The 15372-nt window shown below is 44.5% G+C and overlaps 1 protein-coding gene across 1 annotated transcript in view; it reads right to left on the minus strand.

The window, feature by feature from the left end:
• Positions 1-14488: 14488 nt before the first annotated feature.
• LOC311248534 (exocyst complex component 4-like) overlaps positions 14489-15372 on the minus strand; it is a gene marked incomplete at both ends in the record, with an annotated part of 88556 nt that continues 87672 nt past the window's right edge. Inside the window, one exon of the mRNA XM_084339399.1 lies at positions 14489-14621. Coding sequence (XP_084195525.1) covers positions 14489-14621 — 133 coding nt within the window. The remainder of the gene's footprint in view (positions 14622-15372) is intronic.

Raw genomic sequence — 15372 nt, forward strand, 5'->3', positions numbered from 1 at the left:
GTGTGTGTATGTATGTGTATGTGTGTGTTTGTGTATGTATGTGTGTGTGTCTGTCTGTGTATGTGTGTATGTGCATGTGTGTGTGTATATGCGTGTGTGTATGTGCATGTGTGTGTGCGTGTGTGTGTGTGTGTGTGTGTGTGTATGTGTGTATGTGTGTGTGTGTGTGTGTGTGTGCGTGTGTGTGTGTGTGCGTGTATGTGTGTGTGTGTGTGTGTGTGTGTGTGTGTGTGTGTGTGTGTGTGTGTGTGTGTGTGTGTGTGTGTGTGTGTGTGTGTGTGTGCACGCCTGGGTATGACCGTGCGCTCGCTAACAGGGGCCTCTTGGTAACGACACGCAGCCGAACACAACAACGACACGGCCTTCCTGCTATAATGACCTGTCAGGTAACTAAAGCACCTCCGGGTTTATCTCCAGAACCCAGTTCTGTCTGAGGAGGCGAGACGGACCGACAGCGGCGCCGGAGAGAGACGCAGCGCGGCTGCTCGTCAGACAGAGTTTTTCCGCGGCGGGGAACGGGAGCCCCGTGTATGAACTCAATTACTGTATGTCACGCACACGGCAAGTACATGACATGACTTACACACGCTCCTGACAGGTGCCGCGCACACGCCGCTGGATGACATGCAATACACGTCAGTCAGGCCGCGGGGCGTGAGAGCACTCATCCGTCTTGGGGGGGGGGTGTTGTGTTATTACACGCTGCCCTTTTCCCCCCCGAGCCCCTCGGGATTGTGGGTATTGTCCCGTGAGCGATATCGGCACTATGAAGCACGAGGAGCATGTGGTCCGGAATCCTGAAGCGCTGGAGCGGGTGTTATAAGATATAACATGATTCCACGAAGAATAATGCAGAGAAGAAACAGCATTGGGTGGAAAAGCTTGAAAATGACCTTCCTCCAACTGTCATGGGAATTACCCCCCCCGCCCCCGCCCCCCCACTGAAGACATTCACCTACTGAAGACCTTCCTCTACTGAAGACCTTCCTAATGAAGACCTTCCTACTGAAGACCTTCCTACTGAAGACCTTCCTACTGAAGACCTTCCTCTAATGAAGACCTTCCTCTACTGAAGACCTTCCTCTACTGAAGACCTTCCTCTACTGAAGACCTTCCTCTACTGAAGACCTTCCTCCTAATGAAGACATTCCTCTACTGAAGACCTTCCTCTACTGAAGACCTTCCTCTACTGAAGACCTTCCTCTAATGAAGACCTTCCTCTACTGAAGACCTTCCTCTAATGAAGACCTTCCTCTACTGAAGACCTTCCTCTAATGAAGACCTTACTCTACTGAATACCTTCCTCTAATGAAGACCTTCCTCTACTGAAGACCTTCCTCTACTGAAGACCTTCCTACTGAAGACCTTCCTCTAATGAAGACCTTCCTCTACTGAAGACCTTCCCCCTAATGAAGACCTTCCTCTACTGAAGACCTTCCTCTAATGAAGACCTTCCCCCTAATGAAGACCTTCCTAATGAAGACCTTCCTCTACTGAAGACCTTCCTCTACTGAAGACCTTCCTACTGAAGACCTTCTTCCTACTGAAGACCTTCCTCTACTGAAGACCGTCCTCTACTGAATACCTTCCTCTACTGAAGACCTTCCTTCTACTGAAGACCTTCCTACTGAAGACCTTCCTACTGAAGACCTTCCTCCTACTGAAGACCTTCCTTCTACTGAAGACCTTCCTACTGAAGACCTTCCTCCTAATGAAGACATTCCTCCTAATGAAGACCTTCCTCTACTGAAGACCTTCCTCTACTGAAGACATTCCTCTACTGAAGACCTTCCTCTACTGAAGACCTTCCTACTGAAGACCTTCCTACTGAAGACCTTCCTACTGAAGTCCTTTCTACTGAAGTCCTTTCTACTGAAGTCCTTCCTACTGAAGACCTTCCTCTACTGAAGACCTTCCTCTACTGAAGACCTTCCTTCTACTGAATAACTTCCTCTAATGAAGACCTTATCCTACTGAAGACCTTCCTAATGAAGACCTTATCCTACTGAAGACCTTCCTTCTACTGAATAACTTCCCCCTGGCCCAGAAGCACCATGGTTACTCAGTGGAAAACACTCAACCACCTGTGAACAAGAACGGGACAATCAAAACCCCGCCCTGGTCAGGTGGGGCTACGAGACTGGCCCAACCACCTGTGAATGTGGAGAAGCAGAACATACTATGGAGCGCTGCCTGGTCTGCTCTCTACTACCAACCACCTGTGATGTGGAGAAGAGACCATACTATGGAGCGCTGCCTGGTCTGCTCTCTACTACCAACCACCTGTGATGTGGAGAAGAGACCATACTATGGAGCGCTGCCTGGTCTGCTCTCTACTACCAACCACCTGTGATGTGGAGAAGAGACCATACTATGGAGCGCTGCCTGGTCTGTCCTCTACTACCAACCACCTGTGATGTGGAGAAGAGACCATACTATGGAGCGCTGCCTGGTCTGCTCTCTACTACCAACCACCTGTGATGTGGAGAAGAGACCATACTATGGAGCGCTGCCTGGTCTGCCCTCTACTACCAACCACCTGTGATGTGGAGAAGAGACCATACTATGGAGCGCTGCCTGGTCTGCTCTCTACTACCAACCACCTGTGATGTGGAGAAGAGACCATACTATGGAGCGCTGCCTGGTCTGCTCTCTACTACCAACCACCTGTGATGTGGAGAAGAGACCTTACTATGGAGCGCTGCCTGGTCTGCCCTCTACTACCAACCACCTGTGATGTGGAGAAGAGACCATACTATGGAGCGCTGCCTGGTCTGTCCTCTACTACCAACCACCTGTGATGTGGAGAAGAGACCATACTATGGAGCGCTGCCTGGTCTGCTCTCTACTACCAACCACCTGTGATGTGGAGAAGAGACCATACTATGGAGCGCTGCCTGGTCTGCTCTCTACTACCAACCCGTCAGCTCAAAAGACCTTGCAGTGTTCAATAAAAATGCAAAGGACTGTGTAAATAAATGAGAAACTGTCATATAACCATCTCACTTCAAAGAAACCAAGAGAAGAAGAATGTAGAAACCTGAAGGCCAACCTTCCTTTAGACACCAGGAGGGTTTTCTATGCATACATTTGCCAAACGTGTGTTAACAGTCTCAAGTAACAGAGAAGCCTTCCAAGAGACCTATACAATCAGCGAAAATAATACAATATAATAATAATCCATGCCTAGAACTATATAATTCATGCCTATCAATTTTATTCTGTTCCGCGCAAGTACACACAACCGAGTGCAAGGATTGTAAACAAGCATGCGGGTGGAGAGGAATCGACTCCCGTGGAGGGCAGCTGGTTGTTTTACAGCATATAAGAGACTTGGTTTAGAGTTTGCCAGGTTCACAGGCGAGTGAGACGTTTTTAAATGAGCTGGTGGGAGACATCAGTATTCAATCAGCATTGTTTTATCCTGAGCACTACAGGAAGAAGCTGGTCTGTTAACGTTAGAGGTTCCATATTAGACTCCTTTTCAGCAAGTTAATATACGTCTCTGAGGTCCCAATACATGTCTTTCAAAGAAGTATCTTTAGCTGAGAACACCACTCAGACTACCCCTGTTTAAGTCCTGTTCTATCAGCCTCTATACCTCTGTTTCAGTCCTGTTCTATCAGCCTCTATACCTCTGTTTCAGTCCTGTTCTATCAGCCTCTATTACCTCTGTTTCAGTCCTGTTCTATCAGCCTCTATACCTCTGTTTCAGTCCTGTTCTATCAGTCTCTATACCACTCTGTTTCAGTCCTGTTCTATCAGCCTCTATACCCCTGTTTCAGTCCTGTTCTATCAGCCTCTATACCTCTGTTTCAGTCCTGTTCTATCAGCCTCTATACCTCTGTTTCCGTCCTGTTCTATCAGCCTCTATACCTCTGTTTCAGTCCTGTTATATCAGCCTCTATACCTCTCTGTTTCAGTCCTGTTCTATCAGCCTCTATACCTCTGTTTCCGTCCTGTTCTATCAGGCTCTATACCTCTGTTTCAGTCCTGTTCTATCAGCCTCTATACCTCTGTTTCAGTCCTGTTCTATCAGGCTCTATACCTCTGTTTCAGTCCTGTTCTATCAGCCTCTATACCCCTGTTTCAGTCCTGTTCTATCAGCCTCTATACCTCTGTTTCCGTCCTGTTCTATCAGCCTCTATACCTCTGTTTCAGTCTTGTTCTATCAGCCTCTATACCTCTGTTTCAGTCTTGTTCTATCAGCCTCTATACCTCTGTTTCAGTCCTGTTCTATCAGCCTCTATACCTCTCTGTTTCAGTCCTGTTCTATCAGCCTCTATACCTCTGTTTCAGTCCTGTTCTATCAGCCTCTATACCTCTGTTTCAGTCCTGTTCTATCAGCCTCTATACCTCTCTGTTTCAGTCCTGTTCTATCAGCCTCTATACCTCTGTTTCCGTCCTGTTCTATCAGCCTCTATACCTCTGTTTCAGTCCTGTTCTATCAGCCTCTATACCTCTGTTTCAGTCCTGTTCTATCAGCCTTTATACCTCTGTTTCAGTCCTGTTCTATAAGCCTCTATACCTCTGTTTCAGTTCTGTTCTATCAGCCTATATACCTCTGTTTCAGTCCTGTTCTATCAGCCTCTATACCTCTGTTTCAGTCCTGTTCTATCAGCCTCTATACCTCTGTTTCAGTCCTGTTCTATCAGCCTCTATACCTCTGTTTCAGTCCTGTTCTATCAGCCTCTATACCACTCTTTTTCAGTCCTGTTCTATCAGCATCTATACCTCTGTTTCAGTCCTGTTCTATCAGCCTCTATACCTCTGTTTCAGTCCTGTTCTATCAGCCTCTATACCTCTGTTTCAGTCCTGTTCTATCAGCCTCTATACCCCTGTTTCAGTCCTGTTCTATCAGCCTCTATACCTCTGTTTCAGTCCTGTTCTATCAGCCTCTATACCTCTGTTTCAGTCCTGTTCTATCAGCCTCTATACCTCTGTTTCAGTCCTGTTCTATCAGCCTCTATACCTCTGTTTCAGTCCTGTTCTATCAGCCTTTATACCTCTGTTTCAGTCCTGTTCTATCAGCCTCTATACCTCTGTTTCAGTCCTGTTCTATCAGCCTCTATACCTCTGTTTCAGTCCTGTTCTATCAGCCTCTATACCTCTGTTTCAGTCCTGTTCTATCAGCCTCTATACCTCTGTTTCAGTCCTGTTCTATCATCCTCTATACCTCTCTGTTTCAGTCCTGTTCTATCAGCCTCAATACCTCTGTTTCAGTCCTGTTCTATCAGCCTCTATACCTCTGTTTCAGTCCTGTTCTATCAGCCTCTATACCTCTGTTTCAGTCCTGTTCTATCAGCCTCTATACCTCTGTTTCAGTCCTGTTCTATCAGCCTCTATACCTCTGTTTCAGTCCTGTTCTATCAGCCTCTATACCTCTGTTTCAGTCCTGTTCTATCAGCCTTTATACCTCTGTTTCAGTCCTGTTCTATCAGCCTCTATACCTCTGTTTCAGTCCTGTTCTATCAGCCTCTATACCTCTGTTTCAGTCCTGTTCTATCAGCCTCTATACCTCTGTTTCAGTCCTGTTCTATCAGCCTCTATACCTCTGTTTCAGTCCTGTTCTATCAGCCTCTATACCTCTGTTTCAGTCCTGTTCTATCAGCCTCTATACCTCTGTTTCAGTCCTGTTCTATCAGCCGGTATACCTCTGTTTCAGTCTTGTTCTATCATCCTCTATACCTCTGTTTCAGTCCTGTTCTATCAGCCTCTATACCTCTGTTTCAGTCCTGTTCTATCAGCCTCTATACCTCTGTTTCAGTCCTGTTCTATCAGCCTCTATACCTCTGTTTCAGTACTGTTCTCGTGCTTGTAGCTTTAAATGCAAATGAGCTGCTGCCTCCCAGGAATGAGTGTGTCAAACTGATCCAGACGTTGTGGATCAAATATGAATGAATGATTCAGCGATTATTATCATCGCCAGGAACAGATTTCACTGAACCGTTGAGGTGGAGAAACATCCCATTAATTTAGTTTGACAGTTATTGAGAGGATTTTTTTTTAAATGGCCACCAGTGATGTCATCGGGGACACTCGACGCTGTGTTGTGTTAAAGGGCCGTGCCAGTCCAATGTTGACTCCATTATCACAGGATGTCCCCGTCTTTAACACACGTTGTGTTCATAGGTGTATAAAGTGTATGGGCGGGATCCACAAAGAATGGATTGCACAGTGCTAATTGCAGCCTTACTTACAATTCATTATGAATTGAAGATGGGGGACCCTGATGTAAATAAGACAAAAGTCATTCTCTGGTCTGCATCCCCTTAACAATTGTGTGTATTGAGCCGTACTGTATTGTACCCATTCTGCAATCTGTTAATACAATTTTCAGTCAATCAATCACCTGCACGGTTTTTGATTGATTGATTGATTGAAAATTGTATTAAAGGAAAACTCCAACATTTTGGGAAATTAGCTTATTTGGCATCTACCCTGGAGTTAGACAAGAAGATACATACCTTTTTTCTTCTCTGTGCATGCAGTAGGCGTAGGAAGACGCACACCGTTAGCCTAGCTTAGCATCAGTCACTGGAAGTAGGTTCCTCCATTAGTGTAACTGAGGGGTACAATTCCCTGACTGTATTGAGAGTATGGTATCATTAAACCACTACTTAGTTATGTACTTTAATTACTGGCCATACAGTACACGGTATATATGGTGAACACCCACACAATAATACGGCTTAACAAAGAAAGTCATATTTAGAAGTATTTATTAGCAGAGCAGCAATAGTAGGTTACAATATTGAGAATTATGAATTGCGCTTATATGGCGAAGAACACTTAAGTAGGTCAAGAGCGTAAGTCCATGAGCATATTAACCCTTAGAAGTCTAACCTAAATAGCTCCTCCTCCTGAGAATTTCCCCCTTTTTTTTTGTTACATAATATAAAATTACAGATTCATACCTTCAAAATAAGCCATCAATTGTCAAATTTGAGACGATAGTTTTCAATCAATGTCCTATCAAACATTCTGGTAAAATCCTAACACCTTTTCAGTATAGGACTTTGAACTAGATCCAAGTTCATTCAGCTATCTGATGAGAGAACTACACTCCCAGAATTCAATATGATCATTGTCACTAGCACCATTTCACACCTGAGCAAAGGCCCAGTCATTCCTTTGTTATTCCAGTGAATGGACCCAGCAGGAGGCCTAGCCTGTGTGTGTTTCTGTGTCTGTGTCTGTATCTACAGTACTGTACCATATCAAAAAAAAATAAGCAAACTAGACTAGATGTAAATGTAATGTGTAAATGTGTAAATGTAAATGTGTGTGTGTGTCTGTCTGTCTGTGTATGTGTGTGTGTGTATGTGTGTGTGTGTGTGTCTGTGAAACATGTCTTGTACTCATTTACCTCACTAAATACATACTAAATGTGTAACTGTAGATTTCAAGAGAGAGAGAGAGAGAGAGAGAGAGAGAGCGACATTTATAATAATTATATTATTAGTTTTTTTACACACACACACTAATAACATGATCATAACCAGAGAAAACAAGACCAAAGACAACTGGAATAGAATATCACACAAGGAAGGTGGCGCATGCATAGAAGCTGGTCTACTTTGGGGGAAAAGGCATTTTTCTATCACTAAATATGGAGTACTCCCCATTCAAAGAGATAGGGCACAGATCTTGTTCATCTTGTTAGTCCCTGTTATCAACAATGAAGCAGAGTGAACCATCTTCTCTCTAGACAGACTTTGGTAGTACCCTCTTGTAAGACCTTCTGGTGTATAAGATTTCAGACACACATCCAACTCCCAACATACTAACCGACATACTGTCATCCATGAAAGTGTAAGAATAGGACCTTTGAGGGAAGATGCCTCTCCTGTTTTGGGGTAATACGCCCCCCACAGACATCTAATGATTTTGAATAGACTAAGCCTAGCTAGTAGCTAATGTTAGATTTCTGAGAAAGTAAACTATCATCTAACAAAATAACACAATAGCTATGCTAAGAACTGTATTACATCGGTTTAAAAAGTATTATAATGATAAAACAATTGCTAGCACTATTATATTGCTATAGCATCGCAATAGCTTGAATTTCTTCACCTCCTGGGGTAAAAAAAGATAGTGAGAAGGCTTTTGATAAAACTGAACTCTTTTACATGATGCATTTAGCGAATGAGACAGTATTAGTTATTTTGTTAAGCTTGTTGATACATTACATTACAATATTTCGTTCCATAATAGCAAAGCTGTAGTCTGATTTACCATCTAAATGTGTTTACTTAAGTGTACATATTATATGAATATTCAAATGATATATATTTTGAAAACACACACACACACACACACACACACACACACACCGGGAGTAGTCTCAGAGAGGGAGATACAGAGGAGAGATGGAGGGAGAGAGAGGGAGATAGGGAGATATAGATAGAGAGAGGGAGAGAGAGAGGGAGAGAGATATATATAGGTTAGAAAGCAACCTGGGTTCTCAGACAGACAGACAGACAGACAGACAGACAGACAGACAGACAGACAGACAGACAGAGAGAGAGAGAGAGAGAGAGAGAGAGAGAGAGAGAGAGAGAGGCGACGTCATCTTTCCTTCACAAAGCGCATCAAACGCTGTCAACTAAAGCACCGTGTTTACTACAGCGCGGGTGCATGCGTAAGCTGTCAACTAGCGAGATGCGTTGTACTTGTTACAGAGCTGGTTACAGAGCTGGTCCACACTGCTATTATGAAATGACCCGAAATGTATGTAATTTTGTCAACTAAAGCGGTCCGTGTTTAATAATAATAATAATAATAATAATGACTTGGATTTATATAGCGCGACAGCGCGGATGAGCAAACTCGTCACACAGCAGCCAGTGATCATTCATACCTCGTATACACAGACGCACTCTGCCATACAGTAGTTAATGTTAAATAAAGCCCATTTGAATTGAGAGAGAGCGAGAGTGTGTGTATGTGTATGTAAGCTTTTTTTTTTTTATCTGAGAGAATGTCCGCGAATGTCCTCAGACTCCTCACGCAGGAGAGGAGAAACGACTGCAAAAAGTCGAGTCCCGTGGATATTATTGCAACAGATAATTCATACATTATTATGTTTAGAATTTGGATGGGGGGGTAGGCTCTGATACCAGTCTCACGCCTCTGCGGGGGTGTAAGTGTAACACCTATTCATAGCGCACACGCCGCTATTGTGTGTGTGCGCGCGTCCATGTATGTGCGTTTCGTGACGCGATTGTAGTTCTTATCGCAAATGGAGATTATTACAATCATGCCATCTAGCAAGAATTAAACGTATTTACAATTCGTATTAGGTTTAGCAAGTTGGGGGACGTATACCTTACATGTCAAAGCACTAGAAATGGCAATTTTTCTATTTTTATCGATTTCTGAAAAGATGTCCTTTTTGAGCATTTAAGAGGGATTCTAATTTCTTTTGTTGTCCGCCGACGGGTTCAAAGCTCCAGCGTGACCCCTAAGGGTTAAGATGGGTATAATTAATACCACCTGTAGCATAAGAATTATATAAGGCACACTCGTAGTCAGCTGGAGATACTAAGGGGGTTCCCTCCGGTTGTAAGCCAGCAGGGGAGAGGAATTGTCGGGAGCAAAAGTCTGGATCAACGAGGAATAAAGAGACTCCAGATACAGGAGACGGTGCAATAATCCTTTGGTCCGTAGACAAAGCAACAGCTATACTCCGGTATGCATGGCAGCATGGATGAAAGCTAGCCAGCCTCTGTGGGTCCTAGAGGCGGGCTCGACGGTGCTCCTCACAGGGTAGATCCCACACAGCAGTGGGGTAGACGGTTCTCTGCTCCAGCAGCCACAGTACCAAAGCAATATAATCCAGCCGGAAAAGGCTCTGCATTCGTCGGTGTAGGTTCTCCGGTGTACATATCCACACGGTTCTCGTCTAGGACTCCTCGGATGGCGGCACGAGGTTAGGCCGCCCAGCCTGGATAAGTGCACTAGCTCGGTACGACGAACCGGTGGTAATGCTGGTCACTGTAGAACGGTAGCCGCACGATACACTATACATAATAGACTATTACTTTACAATAGAATAAGTCGAACTCGACGATACAGCGTTAAACTCTGACACTTTAGCTATCAATTCGCACGCGGTTCTCAAGGCTCTATTTAGGGGCAAAGGGGGCCCACTTCACGGCACGTTGTATCGTGGTGAAGGCTTCAACGTTTTGTCTAAGTCACTTTTAGGCTAAGTGCCTCTGTATCCACCTGCAACGTATTTATACGTAGGGTGAATAATCTAGTGCCAACCTCAGTTCTGTCTCGTATTACTGCGCAAACCTGGGCATGTTGAGACATGTCTTAGCGGTAGCTTTGAACTCGACATTGGGGGTATGGTCGTTGGCGCCTAGGGGTCGCTGTCCAATAGGAGAACGAATATTATGGTCTGGCCTGTACCTAGGTAAAGGGATATTCCGTGTATATGTACAAAGAATATACAAGGGATATCAGACGATATACAAATATTATACAATATATCTCAAGTAATAAATATATATATTCGGTTTAATCTGACCCTTTGTAACAATTAGCCTAGTTCCCAACGTCTTCCTACTCCTACTACATGCACAGAGAAGAAAAAGGTATGTATCTTCTTGTCTAACTCCAGGGTAGATGGCAAATGAGCTAATTTCCTTTAACAGATTGCAGAATGGGTACAATACAGTACGGCTCAATACACACAATTGTTAAGGGGATGCAGACCAGAGAAAGACTTTCGTCTTGTTTACATCAGGGTCTTGTAAGTAAGGGTGCAATTAGCACTGTGCAATCCATTCTTTGTGGATCCCGCCCTATGTGTTGGTAGATCTCTGCCTACCTTTCAAGCTGCCATTGGTGTCGAAAAGGGTTGAAAATATGCTCCATGGAACCTGAAAGTCGCTGGGCATAGATAAATGGTGGAACGAACTTCCCACCACAGTTAGGACAGCCGAAACCCGTCGAATAAAAACACACTTCTTCCATCACTTCTTTCCATGAAAAAACCCACTAACCTTCTTACTGACTTATAGTATCATGCACTCTTCCTACTATACTATTATGTCTCTACTACTATGCACTCAACACTGCAGCACCCAAGTTTCAGCACTGTTTGAACATTGTTACTCAGCTGTAAGAGTTGTACCCTTCCTGCTGACTTGTAGTACAGAACTTGTAAGTCGCTTTGGATAAAAGCGTTCAGCTAAATGACAAAATGTAAACAAATTTATAATTTACCCTTGTGAAAATCACTGTATTATTTATGTTCTAGTTACTGTATTGTTACTCTGCTACAAGCTATTCAAATCTGTGCAGCAACTGGGAACACCCAGGAGTTAATAACTCCCAACTTCCAAAAGAGCCCCCAACTGAATACGGATGTCTGACGTATTGGAACAAATAGCCGTCAGGTGTTTGACGTATTGGAACAAATAGCTGTCGGGTGTTTGACATGAGCGTAACCTTCAATTCTCACTTCAAGTGATGGTTTTTTAGTAAGGTAAGCTGATATCAGTGTGATGGTGTTTAAGCCCTAGCCATATTTCCGAAAATTCGCCTTAAAGTGCTGTGCATACGAAAGTAAATGGAAGATTGCTCCACTTCTACGAGGCCATTTGCATGTTCATGTTTCATGTCTAGGGACATCTATGGACCTCGGGGAATGTATTCCCAGTGTCAGCAATATTGTGTCTGTTATTATGCTTGAGTAAATTGTAATGAACCAAAGGAGAATATACATTTTAAATTTTTAAGCTGAGATCAGTGTGATGGTGTTTAGTAAAGTAAGCTGAGATCAGTGTGATGTGGTTTAGTAAAGTAAGCTGAGATCAGTGTGATGGTGTTTAGTAAAGTAGGCTGAGATCAGTGTGATGGTGTTTAGTAAAGTAGGCTGAGATCAGTGTGATGGTGTTTAGTATCAGCTGAAACACACACCATATACCTATGAACACAACATGTATAAAAGACAGGAGAAAACTCTAGTAATGGCAGGAAGTCAAGACTAGACTGGTATTTTTTTTTTATTATGATACCTCATCTTATAGGGAGTGCTACCTTATCATTTCATTGAGCTGTAATTAACACAACACCTCGTCTTAGATAGACTGATACCTTATCATTTCATTGAGCTGTAATTAACACAACACCTTGTCTTAGAGAGACTGCTACCTTATCATTTCATTGAGCTGTAATTAACACAACACCTCGTCTTAGAGAGACTGCTACCTTATCATTTCATTGAGCTGTAATTAACACAACACCTCGTCTTAGAGAGACTGCTACCTTATCATTTCATTGAGCTGTAATTAACAAAACACCTCGTCTTAGAGAGACTGCTACCTTATCATTTCATTGAGCTGTAATTAACACAACACCTCGTCTTAGAGAGACTGCTACCTTATCATTTCATTGAGCTGTAATTAACACAACACCTCGTCTTAGAGAGACTGCTACCTTATCATTTCATTGAGCTCATTGTAATTAACACAACAGCGATGACATTACTTGTGGCCAAATTCAGACTAATTTAATCTCAATAACTATCAAACTAAGTGAATGTGTTTTTCATAGAAGCAGAGTTTCTTAAAGCAGATATTCTTCACTCACACAGTCTATCTTCATTTAGACAAAAACACGGAAGGGACTAGTAACACTGAGAAACCTGATTGAGGATCAGAGTTTATATGAGAGAGAGAGAGAGAGAGAGAGAGAGAGAGAGAGAGAGAGAGAGAGAGAGAGATAGACAGACAGAGACAGAGAGACAGAGATACAGATAGAGAAAGCACAAGAGAGAGAGATGGAGAGAGAGATGGAGAGAGAGAGAGAGAGAGAGAGAGAGAGAGAGAGAGAGAGAGAGAGAGAGAGAGAGAGAGAGAGAGAGAGAGAGGGAGGGAGAGAGAGAAGAGAGCGAGAGAGCGAGAGAGCGAGAGAGAGAGAGAGAGAGAGAGAGAGAGAGAGAGAGAGAGAGAGAGAGAGAGAGAGAGAGAGAGAGAGAGAGAGAGAGAGAAAGAGGCCCTACGCGGAAACAGAGATCAATCATGGAGCTGTACCAGTAAGCTCATGTCCAACACATTCCAGCGATATAATCCCCTAATAATTATTGACTTCTCTCCTGGGTTCAATTCCATCTCAGGTTCCATTTATGCATATGATAAATCATAATTGAAAGGTCGGCGGGAAGTCAAGTATCGACTGCACTGCGAAACGAGCAAACGACCACTAACCCTTGAACAGGAGCGGAGGAAGGACGGAGAGAGAGAATGATGGAGGATCTGGTGAGAGATTCTAGATTAAAAACAGGAAATGCAGATTGAAGAGGAATGTGATCTGAGAGTCTAACTGGAGAGTCTAACGTCATGGAGAGTCTAACTGGAGAGTCTAACTGGAGAGTCTAACTGGAGAGTCTAACTGGAGAGTCTAACTGGAGAGTCTAACTGGAGAGTCTAGTTGGAGAGTCTAACTGGAGAGTCTAACTGGAGAGTCTAACTGGAGAGTCTAACGTCATGGAGAGTCTAACTGGAGAGTCTAACTGGAGAGTCTAGGTGGATAGTCTAGGTGGAGAGTCTAACTGGAGAGTCTAACTGGAGAGTCTAACTGGAGAGTCTAACTGGAGAGTCTAGTTGGAGAGTCTAACTGGAGAGTCTAACTGGAGAGTCTAACTGGAGAGTCTAACTGGAGAGTCTAACTGGAGAGTCTAACGTCATGCAGAGTCTAACTGGAGAGTCTAACTGGAGAGTCTAACTGGAGAGTCTAACTGGAGAGTCTAACTGGAGAGTCTAACTGGAGAGTCTAGGTGGAGAGTCTAACTGGAGAGTCTAACTGGAGAGTCTAACTGGAGAGTCTAACTGGAGAGAGTCTAACTAACGGCTCTGCTACAGTATATCAAAATAAATCCCACCATAAAACAACATGATAAATATTTGTATTCAGTCCTTGGGGGAAAAAAACATCCAATTTGTGCAGCAGCATGTAGACGCACGCACACACACACACACACACACACACACACACACACACACACACACACACACACACACACACACACACACACACACACACACACACACACACACACACACACACACACACACACACACACACACACACACACACACACACACACACACACACCTCTCCGCAGTAACTTGGACACACTCCACCCCTCCCACCTCCTCTCCCAGGGGATGTCTTTCCATTTGCACCTCCTTTCACCCCCCCACAGCACCTCCTCTCACCCCCCTCCACAGCGTTATACAAATCAACTTGACAAGAAACACCACTTCTGTCACACTACCCCTCCCTCCCTCCCTCTCACTCCCTCCCCCCCTTGAGCAGTGAACCCACTCTCCTCTCTCTCTCTCTCTCTCTCTCTCTCTCTCTCTCTCTCTCTCTCTCTCTCTCTGGGGAACATAATGCTATTATATATACAAGAAGCCACTAATACAAAATTGTTTTTTTGTATTTATTCTTCCCGAGCGCTGGTTGTTTACGGGGCGGGGTAGGAAGATGTAGGGGGGGTGGAGGGGGGCTGGAGGGGGATGACTGTATTTGCGGCTGATTGGCTGAGGATGAGGATGTTCTCTCGTCCCGCGCCGGGCGCCTGGCGAGACGGGTCTCTCCTGGATATCAAAAGGAGAACGAAGGCCAAGTGTGAAATAGATTTGGAGAAGCGCTTTATTATTACTACAGTACATCTCGGAGGGGCGGGAGGGTCACAGGGACTGTGTGTGTGTCTCTCTCTCTCTCTCTCTCTCTCTCTCTCTCTCTCAGTGTCTGTGTGTGCGTGCGAGCGAGACGGTTGGAGAGTGTGTGTGTGTGTGTCTCTCTCTCTCTCAGTGTCTGTGTGCGTGCGAGCGAGAAGGTTGGAGTGTGTGTGTTTGTGTGTCTCTCTCTCTCAGTGTCTGTGTGCGTGCGAGCGAGAAGGTTGGAGTGTGTTTGTGTGTCTCTCTCTCAGTGTCTGTGTGTGCGTGCGAGCGAGAAGGTTGGAGTGTGTGTGTGTGTGTGTGTGTGTCTCTCTCTCTCTCAGTGTCTGTGTGTGCGTGCGAGCGAGAAGGTTGTAGAGTGTGTGTCTCTCTCTCTCTCTCTCTCTCTCTCTCTCTCTCTCTCTGTGTCTGTGTGTGCGTGCGAGCGAGAAGGTTGGAGTGCGTTTGTGTGTCTCTCTCTCTCTCTCAGTGTCTGTGTGTGCGTGCGAGCGAGAAGGTTGGAGTGTGTGTGTCTCTCTCTCTCTCTCTGTGTCTCTGTGTGCGTGCGAGCGAGAAGGTTGGAGTGTGTTTGTGTGTCTCTCTCTCTCAGTGTCTGTGTGCGTGCGAGCGAGAAGGTCATAGAGTGTTTGTGTCTCTCTCGCTCTCTCACTCTGTGTCTGTGTGTGCG

Source organism: Notolepis coatsorum (assembly GCF_963971535.1).
Source record: "Notolepis coatsorum genome assembly, contig: SCAFFOLD_618, whole genome shotgun sequence".
NCBI classification, from domain to species: domain Eukaryota; kingdom Metazoa; phylum Chordata; class Actinopteri; order Aulopiformes; family Paralepididae; genus Notolepis; species Notolepis coatsorum.